General features: G+C 39.8%; 2 protein-coding genes and 1 long non-coding RNA gene across 3 annotated transcripts; all 3 read left to right on the forward strand.

Moving 5' to 3' along the window:
- Positions 1 to 119: 119 nt before the first annotated feature.
- LOC114453925 (uncharacterized) lies at positions 120 to 1,928 on the forward strand. Its single transcript, XR_003672491.1, has 6 exons — positions 120 to 960; positions 1,061 to 1,122; positions 1,198 to 1,321; positions 1,524 to 1,657; positions 1,731 to 1,759; positions 1,867 to 1,928. It is a non-coding gene; the product is annotated as an uncharacterized LOC114453925 (long non-coding RNA).
- Positions 1,929 to 4,813: 2,885 nt separating this feature from the next.
- On the forward strand, positions 4,814 to 6,397 carry LOC114454530 (centrosome and spindle pole-associated protein 1-like). Its single transcript, XM_028435075.1, has 7 exons — positions 4,814 to 4,906; positions 5,194 to 5,245; positions 5,330 to 5,413; positions 5,486 to 5,588; positions 5,695 to 5,758; positions 5,880 to 6,061; positions 6,136 to 6,397. The coding sequence occupies exons 1-7, from the start codon at positions 4,868 to 4,870 to the stop codon at positions 6,395 to 6,397; spliced, it is 786 nt and encodes a 261-aa protein (XP_028290876.1). The 5' UTR covers positions 4,814 to 4,867.
- Positions 6,398 to 6,767: 370 nt separating this feature from the next.
- On the forward strand, positions 6,768 to 7,739 carry LOC114454531 (centrosome and spindle pole associated protein 1-like). Its single transcript, XM_028435076.1, has 6 exons — positions 6,768 to 6,799; positions 6,901 to 6,970; positions 7,044 to 7,188; positions 7,273 to 7,371; positions 7,453 to 7,514; positions 7,611 to 7,739. The coding sequence occupies exons 3-6, from the start codon at positions 7,071 to 7,073 to the stop codon at positions 7,737 to 7,739; spliced, it is 408 nt and encodes a 135-aa protein (XP_028290877.1). The 5' UTR covers positions 6,768 to 6,799; positions 6,901 to 6,970; positions 7,044 to 7,070.
- Positions 7,740 to 13,483: the final 5,744 nt, after the last annotated feature.

Raw genomic sequence — 13,483 nt, forward strand, 5'->3', positions numbered from 1 at the left:
GTCCACGCAAAGCACTTTCAACAAATAATGGCAACTATGAACAAGTGAAACTTGCGCCTGTCAAACCACACAGAATAATTAAATTAGAACTGATGACCTTATCACTGTCGAGGTAGGAATGATAACATTATCACTGAGTCCATCGAATCAGGAGGTGGGGGTGGGGTGTACAAAAATAAATTCGACATCACACACCCTTTAGCCAAACAGCAGCCATGTTGAAAATCTCAGGTCAGTCTGATCCTGATCTGCAGAGATATTTGAGGAACACACAGAAACACAGACAGACAGAGATCTGTTGTTTTTATAAAGAGATATGAACTCCAATGTTTATGAAATGATCACAGAAACTAGAAATCTATCATCTCAACAATCACTGTCTCCTGGACAGTTACAGATGGACTCACCTAAAAGGCTTCATTTACTCTCAGGTGAATCGGGTTAAAAACCAACATGAAGTACGTCAACATGAACCATGTGGCCATACCAGCCTGTTATTGCCCGATCTCGTAAGATCTTTGAAACTAAACAGGTCTGGGCCTGGTTAGGAGACCACTGAGAATTCCAGGTGCCACATTGGGGGACAGTAGCTCCAGTGGTATCTGTCATTGTGTCCTTGGGCAAGGCACTTTACCCACATTGCCTAGTATGAATGTAGTGTGTTAGTGAATGTTGGTGGTGGTCGGAGGAGCCGCTGGCACACAATGGGCAGCCTCGCTTCCTTCAGTCTGCCCCAGGGCAGCTGTGGCTACTATAGTAGCTTACCACCACTAAGTATGGAATGAAAGAATAATGCCTTAATTATGTAAAGTGCTTTGAGTGTCTATGATAAAGCGCTATATACTGTATGCATTATTATTATTACAACAGAAGGAGATGAGAAAGCAGGTGAGGCCGATGAAGGAGATTGTGGAAGTTCTCCAGAAAACCCAGGAGGAGCACTCACAGAGGAAACATGAGGTATGGAATCTGCAGGTTTGGAGCTTTGTATAAGATCTTTGTAGGGTTAAATGTGACTATGCAGGGAGGTGATGTATAACAAGCCCCCATTTGTTCACAGGAGCACACAGTGTCGTCTCCAACTGAACGACCCCATCCTGAAGGAATCCCACAGTTAACAATGTAAGAAGCTGGTGATCTTATCACTCTGCTAGTGCTAGTTTCACTTAATACTGCTTTTCTAATCCGTCACGTCAGCGCATCAACAGGATGTGATCAGAAAGCTGTCGGCCCTTCGTGAACATCTCAGAAAGGAGGAAAAACAACTGGAGGTCCAGGTTCATTGAACTCAAACAATCCCTGACTACATTGGATCTAACAGGTAACACTGATCAACAAGAGATTTGTGTTTGGGTGGAACACAGACAATGGAAAAGAAATGCTGCTTTTTGGATTCGAATTAGCCGATCTAATTATATTCAATCTAACCTCACATATGACAGGGATTAGACACACACCTGGCATTTTAACTAGACAAAGTTGGTCAATTGATATATTTTTTTTCCCTATTTGTTTAAACACAGAAGACAATCCAGAGCAGACAATTTTTGATCTGCACCAAAAGAAGCTCCTTGGACATTAGTTTACTGCCATTTTCCAGCTCCTTTACATGTGAACAAGGACAACATCAGGAAGTTTGACCAGTTTAAACACAGAGGTAATAAAGGACACACTCACACAACACTGGGACTATGGTGCTTTTCTCCTCATGGCTTTGTGTTTATTTCTAGAATATCTGGAATATGATCAAAGCCATCAAGTAAGTGTTTTTTTTTTTTTTTTAACTGTTTGATCCAGAAGTTGATAAGGGTTACTGCAGCAAAATGTAGACCTCTTAAATGTTCTTTATTGTATGTCTTCTCTTAGAGAAATCCCAGTGGACATTCAGCCCAGAGAGACAGCATCTTAGAGTCTGATTCCACTTTTATTGGTAAATCAGGCTGATCGTTCACTTTTTCTCACACTTTATGCATGGATGGGATTTGACATTGGATGCATAAAATCCCACAATGATGAACACAATATGTAAAATGTAGAGTAGCAGTTTGCAGTCGAAACATGTCAGGAGATAAAAGTAAAATAAGTTGTCTAAACAAATGAAAGGTTATTCTTTTTTGTTTGTTTATTTATTTTTTTTATTGTTGTAATCAATATCCTTTGGGGTTTTTTTTTTTTTTTTACACACTGACTCATGTGTATATTCTCCCAAAAATTTTTGGAGGTATAACTGAGTTTATTTTTTTGTTGTGATATCAGTTTCTGTGAATTGTCATTGTATTTTTTCTATGTTTGTAATAAAAAGAAATAAATCTCTGTTTCAACACATTTCTGTGAGACTGACGCTGCATTCAAGGCAACTCTGAACTCTGTGTTTGATCAGGTAAAAGGTCAGAGAAATTGCAATAAATGCTATAATGTTTGTATGATTAAGCAATGATTAATCTAACAAAGCAAGGCCACATTATAGCATATCTCAGCAACAGGGCATGCAGAGTGACTCACGTAAAAACATCAATGACGTAACTTTTTCATTTCACTCTATGTAATTTCTATATTCTGGATTGTTTTCCCCCATTACATTAGAAAAAGGATTGGAAACAAATTAAACATAATTTTGCACATGATGCTGGTCTATCCTTACCCATTGCAAGACAGTTCGTTAGAAAACAATAACAAAAAAGCTACAAAAACCATGACCAATAAGCCATGTTTTCTTTTTTTGTGGAGGAAACTCTTTAAATACAAAAGTACATTTTGTGTATTGTGTCTTGTCATAAAAGCTGAGCTGCAGGAAAGGTGTGCTTAGGAGTAAGACATGGGATGTCAAATTACAGGGAAAAATCCCTCACAAGTAATGACTTAATTTGTTTTTCTCAAAGGAAAAACTGAGAGAAAAAAGAATACAACCTCTCCCTCGTGAATGAAGCCCAAAGCAGACAGATAAGGAGGAGAGCATCTGCTGTTCCTTTACCTGTAAGTTCATCAGCCAATAAACAGTCAAAACCATTTGTTTGTGTTATTGTTGCAGAGTAGGTAAAAAAATCATTTTGGTCTGTATTTTTATGACAGGAAGTTGGGTGACAACCAATCAGGGCCTCCTTACACTGAATCACAAACTATTGTTAATGAATGCTTCATCATTCACCTACACTAAATCTCTCACACACATTATCAACTACATTATAATTTTTATGTCTTTACGTATTTGATTGAGCTCTGGTCTTGTATGAATATGTACCTTAAGATTAAAAGTGGCAGTCAATGCAGTTTACATCAAATATCTTTTATTTGCCCTTGGTTTGCAAACTGGAAATAAGTGCAGACAGTCAAAAAAAAAAAATAAAATAAATGACTTTAAAAAATGTATTAAAAAAACAGTAATATTTATTGAATTATGTTGACCAATATGTAATAAATGCAGTTTAAACATGCAGAAAAACAAACTAAAAATAGACAATTGATCAAGACTTTAATGTAATGTTTACTGATATGAATAAAAAAAAAAAAACGGGTATACAGAAATATTAATCTACTCGTGCAAACATTACAAAACGTCCCTGAAGGTATTAATGCACCTTAACTACAACTGTTAAATAGTTGTACAACTTCCATTTACAGTTCATGTTTTCTTTATTAAAGCCTGCGGTAATGGTCAACGTGAGGTAATGCTTTGAAAAACACACACAATCACTCACTAGGCCATATGTGTCAAACTCGAGGCCCAGGGACCAGATCTGGCCCTTTAGAGCATCCAATGTGGCCCACAGTAGAAAGTAAAAAATGACAGAAAACATGAATCATTGTGTACATTACCAACTAATTAATTTGTAGAAATCTTAAATACACAAATTCAATGAAATTTCACAATAATTGCAAGGCTCACAAATGTTCTTTGCTTACATCACATGATCTCAAATTGTTAAAAAAAAAACTCAACCTTTTTCAAAAGCCTAGCATTTTTCCTGAAATTATTCCACCACATTTCTATGAATTAATTAAAAAAAAAAAATGGTCACAAAATCAAGGTGATTTAAAGTGAATATCCTGTTAGGACTGATATCTGACACTTATTGTTTGGATATTGTCTGTATTAGATATTTTATTTATTCATACCTGGAAGTGCAAACTAAGGCACATTAATCATAAAAAATACTAAATTCTGTGGCCCAATTGACATAAAACTAGTCTCAATTTGGCCCCTGAACTAAAATAAGTTGAGACAAAGTTTGCTCAGAAACTACAGGATCTCAACTTAATTTACTATTTTTAAAATCTCACCATACATTTTGACCAACAGATGTCCCCATTGAGCGTTGTGTGTCCGTGTGAGTTTCTACTGTGACACGGTTGTGTAGCATCATTAAAGGTGTGTTTATGTCTTGTTTTGTGCAGTAGTTGATGTTAGTTTGTCTTGTAACACTCAAAATCCATTGTTCTTATCCTTAATGAACTGAAAGCAGTGTTTGCCATGTAAAATGTTTTTCCCCCGTATTTTTGTAGCCAATAGTTTGCATTATAAATGTATCAAACACTACTCTACGCCTTGATAGGTTTATTGTTGTCTTTATTATACTAAATAATTAGTTATTGTAACAAGTGTAACGTCCGAGTTTTAGGGGCTCTAACTTGCTGTTGTAGACGAGGAACACACGACTTATGCTACAACACTTCCGGACACAACCCGACGCATACCGATGACGTCACTTACACACGGCGCATCTTAATAGCACAAAATTCGAAGTGTGACGTCAGTGCCGCTGTTTGGAACAACGCCTTCTTCTTAGATACGTCATAAATTCCGCTTTGAAGAATCTACAGGATCGAACCCTCGAAGCATTGTGTACCTTTGTGCTTTCAAATTAACCAAATGTGTTCTCAAAGAAGCCATAAACAAGCAAGAACAAAGGTAATAGAAAATGAAATGAGTGAATATGTGTCAGGGTTGTTATACTAAAATTGGATTTGTTTTTATTTAGTCTTTCCGATTTTTATTTATTTCTTTCAATTCATTTATTTATTTATTTAATTTTTTTTTTTCATTCCTTAAAACAAGGCTTTACACAGCAAAAAAAATAAATCTATACATAATGACTGAAAGGGTTAAGGCTGAAGTATATTTCTTATTATTGCCTTACCCAATGAGCACAATTCCAAAATACACAGAACCAATTTTAATCTAAATACTTTTCACAGTTTGGAGCTGGTGTGAGTGACGAAAATATGCTGCATTTTTCAGCTGACAGAGGTAATGTATAATCTCATCATCTGATAGTAAACACGGGGTTTACTTTTTGCTACAAGCTGCCTGTTTGTGTTTTGCACTCTACAGGTTTAGGTTCAGGATCCAAGCTGGGAACAGACTATGAAAGAAAGAAGAACAAACTTCAACCGCTGGCTACTGGACTCATGATTGGTAAACACATTTCAAATACGAGTAAATATCCTGGCTTCACCCTAGTCAGGAACATCACTGGTGTTTTTGCAGGAGTGTCAGAGGAAGAGAATAAATTGATAGCTGCGACGAAAAAAGAAAAATACAAAGCGGAATTGTTGAAGCAAATCAATGAAAATAAGAGAAACAAAGTCAGGTAAGTTTTTTTTTTTTTTTTTTTTTTTTTTTTTTTTTTAAGTGAATTGAACACTGAGGGAAAAGTAAATTAGGATTGAATACGTGTATCTGCCCTTGTTTGATAGAGAGAAAACACTTGAGGAGACGGTTGGTGCCACTGGAGCTACAAAAAAAGATCTACATAAAAAGGTAGAAATTAGCAGTAGGAAGTAATAAATAAAATAGGAAGTAATATATAAAATAGAATTATATATATATATGGATAGAAACACCATTGTTTGTCTCTTCTGTGTGATGCTTAATGCTCTAGCTTCCTGAACAGGAAACTCAAAAGAATCCTTCAAGAAGCTCACAGGAGGACTTCAAAGAACCACTGATGAAGTGTTCTGGGTTGGAAACTGGTGCACCTAGAGATGAGGCCTTGTTGGACCATTCCAGTGAAACGTCCCACAGGAACCTCTCACAGGGGCTGGGAGACATGGCTGTACCCAGGTAGCTCTCAGCTGTTCAATGGCACCATGGTAAAATGTTAGCTGCACAAAGCTCAGTCTTTTCTTACTCTACAGGGTTGCGGGTTTGGATCCTGTAGTTTGTCCTCTTTGCTACACTCCACTTCATGCATCTCATCCTTTTTATGGGACTCTAGCATATGCTCCTCCTCATCATCATTATGGGACTCCAGCATATGCTCCTCCTCATCATATTTATGGGACTCTAGCATATGCTCCTCCTCCTCATTATAATGGGACTCAAGTTCATCCACTTGATCCTCCTGACGGGGCCAGTTACCCATTGGAGCCAACTCTTCCTGACAATCAAGGTAAATAAAGTATTACAACTATCATCATGAAAACAGATAAAACTTTAAAATGAGATTTTAAGAATATTTTTAAATGAACTACATAAATTATTTTCACTCACATTCATTGTGATGAGTATTCTGCAGACTTTTGTTACCTTTGTTCTCACCATCTTTGCATTAATTAGGTGATGGCATTCATTAATTGTTACTGGGTGTCAATTAGATGAATTCACATTAAAGCAGTTTATATTCATTTATTAAAATGCTACAAAGGAAATGTGAAATGTAGGTGATATATTATTGAACATCCTTTTTTTTTTTTTTTTTAACAAATATTGCATACCTGTGTTTGTTTAATCAGATGCTCTGTGTTGAGAGACTTCTCAGTCTGGAAGGCCAATTGGCCAAAGATCATCTGCAGCTATTGAGTGAGTGTTCTCTGCATCTTGATGTCATCATACAGTGGTTTTATGACGTGTATCAAAAAGTTACCAATGTAAATCTCTATGTGATCACTTCCAACTTCCAGACTCTGTGCTGAGAATTCCAGGCAGCAGGGAGAAAGCAAACAGAGCCACTGGGAGGCTCTAAGACAGCAGGTGAATTCAGAATACATGCCATCATATAAAAGGCTACATCGTTTTGTAAACAACCTGTCTCACTGTATTACAGATCAATGAGAAAGAAAAGCTTAAAAAAATGAAGAAAATAGAGGAGCGTTATAATGCTAAAATAGAAGCTGAGAGGATGGCCTACAATCCCTGGGGAAGGGGTGGAGGAGGTGCACCGGTCACAGACGAACAAGGCAACCTCCATAGTAAGTTGATGAGCTAAAGGTAGATGTGAAAAATAATCACTAGCCAGTTTCGTTTTGGAGATTAAGACCTTTCTTTGCCTTTAGGTGACTTGAGACAAATGCACAAAGTGAACAAGGAACGGAGCTTGTTTCCTCGGTGTCCCAGAGCCGGAGCTCACGTTCCTGTTTCCCGTCCTCTGTCAGGTAGTATTTTCTTTTGAATTTTCCAATTACACTTTGCATTGGCAATGTTTGTTTATATCTTTTATCTTTTGGGATTTGCAGCTCTCACTGGTGAGCGTTGCTCAGAACAAGTGAACAAGCACAACCAAGAACTGAAGCAGCAAGTAAGCATGCAAACAGTCTCGACAAATATTCAAACCTAACCTGGTTTCATCTACTCAGACTGACTGGAGATTTAATTCTTGTTATGTTCTTTTTAGATAGAGGAACGCCGTAGAAGGAAGGCTGAGGAGAAAGAGCGTGAGATGAGGGAGGAGGAAGAGCTGGATAAAAAGATAGAGAAGGAGAGGGCTCTGCTTCTGAAGATGTACGAGGAAGAACAAAAGTAGCTCAAGATGAAGGTCCTTAAAAAAGGAACTTATTAAATAAATTTTTAGCACAACTGTGGTTTATCATACAGATGTCTTTTGACATTTATAGTTCTTTCCAGTCATCCAACGCTGTAAAAACATTTCAGACACAAACATTCAGCAAAAGGTGTCTTTTATCAGACAGATTCCAAAATATGTTCATCAAGCTAGATTCAGTCATTAAATGGGTCCAAAAAGCAAACTTGAAACAACAATGTATTAAAGGGGACATATCATGCTAAATCCACTTTTTTAGCCCTTAAATGCATTTTGTTGTATATTTACAGTGCTTAGAAGTACAGAAAAAATCAAATTAGTCTCTTCAGGTGCTCCGTAGATATCTTTATATTCTGTTTTGCTCATATTTTTCAATCTGTTTCGATTTTTCTATTCTCTATTACGTTTTTTGAACTATTACATCACAGTATTTGCAGTGGAACTGCCAAATTAGTACATCAACTCCAGGTCCAACACTTCGAGCAATCCGCCATTTTTATTTCTCGCTTTTATTTTGTAGTCCAAGCTCAAGGATGCCGAAGTTACGAGAGGATAAGTCAAAATGTTGGGTTGTTGGATGTAGTAACCCACACGCTTCATTACACCGTGTCCCAGCATCAGAACCTTTTCAAAGTGCCTGGTTGAGTTTTATTTTTCACAGAAATGTACCCACATCTGTGGGTAAGGTCATTTGTGTGTGCGCGAAGCACTTCAAGGATGACTGCTTCTGCAACCTCCGCCAGTATAAAGAAGGATTTGCCGAAAGACTTTGTCTGATTGAGGGTTTAATTCCTTCCTTTGGAGACGACGAACAGAGCACTTCGGTAAACTGTAAATAACGCTAAAAAGTGTGACGATAAGACGTCCCTGTCATTGTTTTGTTAGCATTAGCAGTTGCACCGTCTTCAGACTTCATATGTTAGTGCTGTGTGCTCGTTTTAGATCCTTGATGATATGGCCTACGTGATTTAATTTAAGTCTAAAGTTTTCATTAGTCATTTCATTTTGCCGTTTTTGTCTTTGAAAAGACTATTAAAATGCATTTCTTGACGTTAGCTTGGTGTAACGCCCTCGTGGGGTAATTACAGGGTAATATCATCTAATAGTGTATCACACAAGAATGGACCAGAAGAATTTGGTAAGGTGCGACTGCTGGAGAAATTCACAGCTTAACACTACAGAAATGTAAGTAAAAGACCACAGACCAGAGGATAAGTTTAAATAGCCGGCTTGTATAAGGACATACAACAATGACAACATAAAACATACAATAGCAAACTCACAATTTTGTGTGAATCCATTTTGTTAAACCCTTTTTTTTTTCTCTGCGTTTAATTCAGTTTCAGATCTATTTTTAGTTTTACTGGTTGCAACCTTTTAGTTAATTTTCTATTCAAGTTAGTTTTATTCAAGTGGTTCAAGGTATCATAAGCTAACTAATTAGTTTGAATCACATTTAGGTACCTTTTAAGTTGGACAGGTTGTTTACAACAAACACCATTGTAAAATACCCTTTTACAATTATTAGAAAATAAAAATACAAAAAAATAAAAATAAAAAAAATTCAGCAAAAGGCTGAATCAAATCTGTATTTCACAGAAAAAAAGTCTCTTCTCCCTTCACGCTGACTTAGCAGTTCAGTTCAGTCTTTATCCTCTGCAGTGTTGCAGAAGTATGGGTGAATCCTACCAGTTCAGATGAAAACCATCCACCAATCAGCAGAGGGCGTAGCACTCGAGGCAGATGCACAGCTCAGAAAGTCCACGTGGTTCGAAGGCTGGTTCGAGAGCGGCTCGCCATCTTGTTTCAAACACGTCTTCTTCAAAGTTCACTTTAGCTGGATATTTTTCAACCCACACTAAATGGCCTATCATACACAACATAAAATGGGTATGAATACATAAAATAAAAACACTGGGTAGCTCTAAAACAACGATAATGTGCATTTCTGTCCGTAAATGTTGCTTTTTGAAGCAGCACCGCCATCACGTAATGGCGGACACGAGCAGAAAGACGGAACAGCAACAGAGTTTGTGCCTTCATTTAGCTTTTAAATGCACTTTACACCTTCACATTTTACCAAAAACAACATAAATACGCTACCATAGCTTTACATTTACATGAAATAAAAAGAAAAATACATTTCTCTCACTCACCAAGTCCCGTTTATCACTGTACCAATCTCCGCACTGGAACAGGTTGGAAAGCAAAAATACTTATCCAACAACTTTTAGACTAGTTTTCTGCTCTCCTTTCTTCCTTCCCTGCAGCAGCACCGCCTGTATGCGTTCTCACTGCTCTCTATTCTGCAGAAGCTCCGTGTATGTTTCTGCCTGGTCTCCTTTACTCCTATTTTTTTGCAGCAGCTCCGTGCATGTCTCCCTCGCTTAGCAGGTATATTTCCGGGAAACAATCCGGTTGGCTGATGGTAATCACATGGGTCACGCAGCTGCGTGCTTAATAGGAAGAAACACTTTTTTTTTTTAATTATTAAAGTACTGTAGATTGAACAAATAACCCACAAATTCACAGTTTTAAACTTTTAACAAATTCTTATAAATAAATAAAATATGAAAAACGTTTTAAAACATTTTATCATATTTACTTATTTAATAACTCTTTTCACATTTATTTATTTCTTTTTTATTACTGTTGTTTATAACATGCTTTCACTTTGATAAACACTGTTAACTTGGGTTACATTGGCGTTAGCGTTAGCTCGGTGCTTGTGTTAGCTCACTTGTTAGGGTTCTGCAGGTTCATCATCTTCATTTTCATCTCGCTCCGCCGGGTCAGACTCTGGCTCAAACATGTAAGGCTGGATGGACAAGTCTTCTGTTGTTGACATTTTGTAAATAACCTCTGAATAAAAAGTTTATGCGCCGCTACATAGCCGTATCTCTTCTATCAAACTACAAAAATGGCCGAGCAGGGTGGAGTTGAACCGAGTGTCACCTAAAAAGGGGGCGGGGTATGGAGTGTCTCATTTGCATTTATAGAGACCGCACCAAAACGAGTTGCTCTCAGAAGCACATCAGAAAAGGGGTAGAAAAGGGGTGGAGCTATAATAATGAGGAATTCAGACCCAAGCATTGCAGTTCCGCTTTATATAGACCACAACTGTATGATTTATATTTAAAAAGGAAGGATTTAAAACCATGATATGTCCCCTTTAATTGTTCACACACAGCACTTTTAACAAATAATGGCAACAAATATGAACAAGTGAAACGTGTTACGTGTACTCTCACAAACTATACAGAATAGGTATGTTTTTGGCCATATTGTTTCCCTCTGCTGCAATATTGGCATTTTTTTGCATCTGAATCAGCACACCGCAGCCTCGCCATCCTTTGCATCCACAAGATACTGGCGGCCCCGCCCCCGACAAATTTTCAGGATCCTCTTGATAGGACGGTCTGGTTTTTTGTCCACCGATCCAGGTGGGATGGCGGGGGGGCTTGTGTGGAACGTTGGGTGAATACTGAGACTGTCAGAGACGGGGTTAATTAGTCTTGTTACTGGGAAAGGACTCAGTCTGGTTCATCCTTGCCATCTGTCAATTTGACTGCGGATGGAAGCCTGAGGATAGAATGACAGCTGCCCTCACTAAGGCACAAAACTCCTTCCAGAATCGGGAGGAGAATTGGGGCCCCCCACCCCAGCCCACGAACCGGCAACAGTCCAGCAGGACCGCACAGCCCCAGATGGCGCAAGAACAGCAGCCCAGGCCCCGCCCCCCACCAGACAGCGCAAGCCATGGGGCAATGCCTCCCCCCGGCGCAAGAGAGACCGGCGGGAGAGAGGCACCCCAATGGCACACAACCAATGCGGAGCAGCAGCCCCCAGCCAAAGGCGCAGAACCCACCCACCCACCAGTCTGCAGATAGCAGGACAGACCTACCAAGCCGCCGATACCGACCTCAACCACCGGAACAGCTAGAGCTGCCCCCCAGCAGAGAGCACCATCCCGGAGCGCCAAGCTACCCTGCCCCAACCCCCGCGTAAACGCCAGCCCCCATACCGGCGCGGCAGGCCGCCCCACATGCCGTGAGGCGTGCCCCCAAGGCAACCAGCAGACAAGCAAAGCGCCAAGCCCCACCCGTAGGGAAGGGGCACCCCCGCGCCCCACCAGGCCGGCACCGCTCGGAGAAACCCCGCAAAGAGAGCCCCCTGCAACACCCCTCCACGCCCACCAGAGACCCACCACCCCGCCATGCCCGACAGCACCCCCCAATCTGTACAGCGCGGCCCAGCCATCAACAGAGGGATCGGGCCCCCACCCGACAGGCCCACATGTGTGAAGTTACCCACCACCCTGTTATGGTGCCTCTCCATTCCCCAATGGCATATATGTGTATGTGGTCCAATAGCTCCGGAGGGTGGAAATGGTGGTCCCACCCTACGGGGGGTGGTGTGTTGAGGTGCAATTAAAATTGGAGGGATTAGTAGTGCCGCCCCCTTTTTAGTAGCACAGGCCCCACACACATACACCCAGCACGACCCAGGGGAGGCCCCAGCACGGGCGAGGCCCCACAGATCACCCTTCCCTCCCCCCGAAGCTACACAAGCCGGCCCCTGAGGTCCCTCAAGTGAGCCCCCAGGAGGGGGGCGACCCAGCCCACCGTGCCAGCAGTACCCTCAGCAAATGCGAGCCCCAGGGAACCAGGGAATTTAGCACTTTTTTAGATCATTTAACAGCTTTTTCAGTCACAATAAGAAATTGTGCTGCTTTTAGTTGCTTTAAAAACAGGAAAAGTTAAAGATGTCGATGTAAACCTCTTATCTACCTATAAAAGCAAGGGGTGTGTGTGTGTGTGTGTGTGTGTGTGTGTGTGTGTGTGTGTGTGTGTGTGTGTGTGTGGAGCACATATCTCCCCGACACAGGGCGAGTTCGACCTGAAACTTAGTCAATGGGTTCCAAATACCCCAAGTGTGTGTATCTGTTATTTTGGAGTAATTTAGTAATTTCAAAATGTTTATTTTAATTTTATTTCACTTCTGAACGGCCCCTAAATGAACCCTTATTTAGCTTTTCACCTCAGGGCGTGAGGGGGCGCTAGCGCACCATCTATATCTATTTCACTACACAGTTCCTCACCCGAGCAAGAGTCACGTGTCCTGCCAGAGCCAATCGCTGCGCACACAGCCAAGCAGACACCGACTGTAAACACAGGAGCGACAGAGAAGAAGATAATTTAGACCGAAACACGGAGCTCTCTGAATAGATCATTTGAAACCATCAGCCACTGGTGAGTCTTTTGCAGACACGTTTCTCAACCCGTTCAATTCTCCATCTGGAAAAATGTGGATTCTCTGTGGTGCCGCGCATGGAAGCTAAGCTCTGACCACTCGGTTCAAAGGTAAAAAACGATTTTTGTTTTTATAAAACAAACAGCCGAATTGTAGATAATACTTTAATTTACTTACTCACTCATGTAGTTTGGAGCTTTACGTTTTGTTTTGCGCAGTTTTGTTGTTTTTCTGATTGGCGCTACAATCACTCTATAATGGCAACCAAAAACACTTACATAAAAAAATGCACAAAAAGACAACTGAAAGACGTAAATATGACTCAATACACAAAACTAAATATTTATACAAAAAATACACAAAATGACATCAGAATCACACTCCAATGGCAACAAAAAACTATAATTATACAAAAACACAACAGAAAGATACAAAAATACACAATGACTCCAAAAAACATACATTACAGAAAA

The sequence above is a fragment of the Gouania willdenowi genome, chromosome 20 (assembly GCF_900634775.1).
Source record: "Gouania willdenowi chromosome 20, fGouWil2.1, whole genome shotgun sequence".
In the NCBI taxonomy this organism is placed as follows: Eukaryota; Metazoa; Chordata; class Actinopteri; order Blenniiformes; family Gobiesocidae; genus Gouania; species Gouania willdenowi.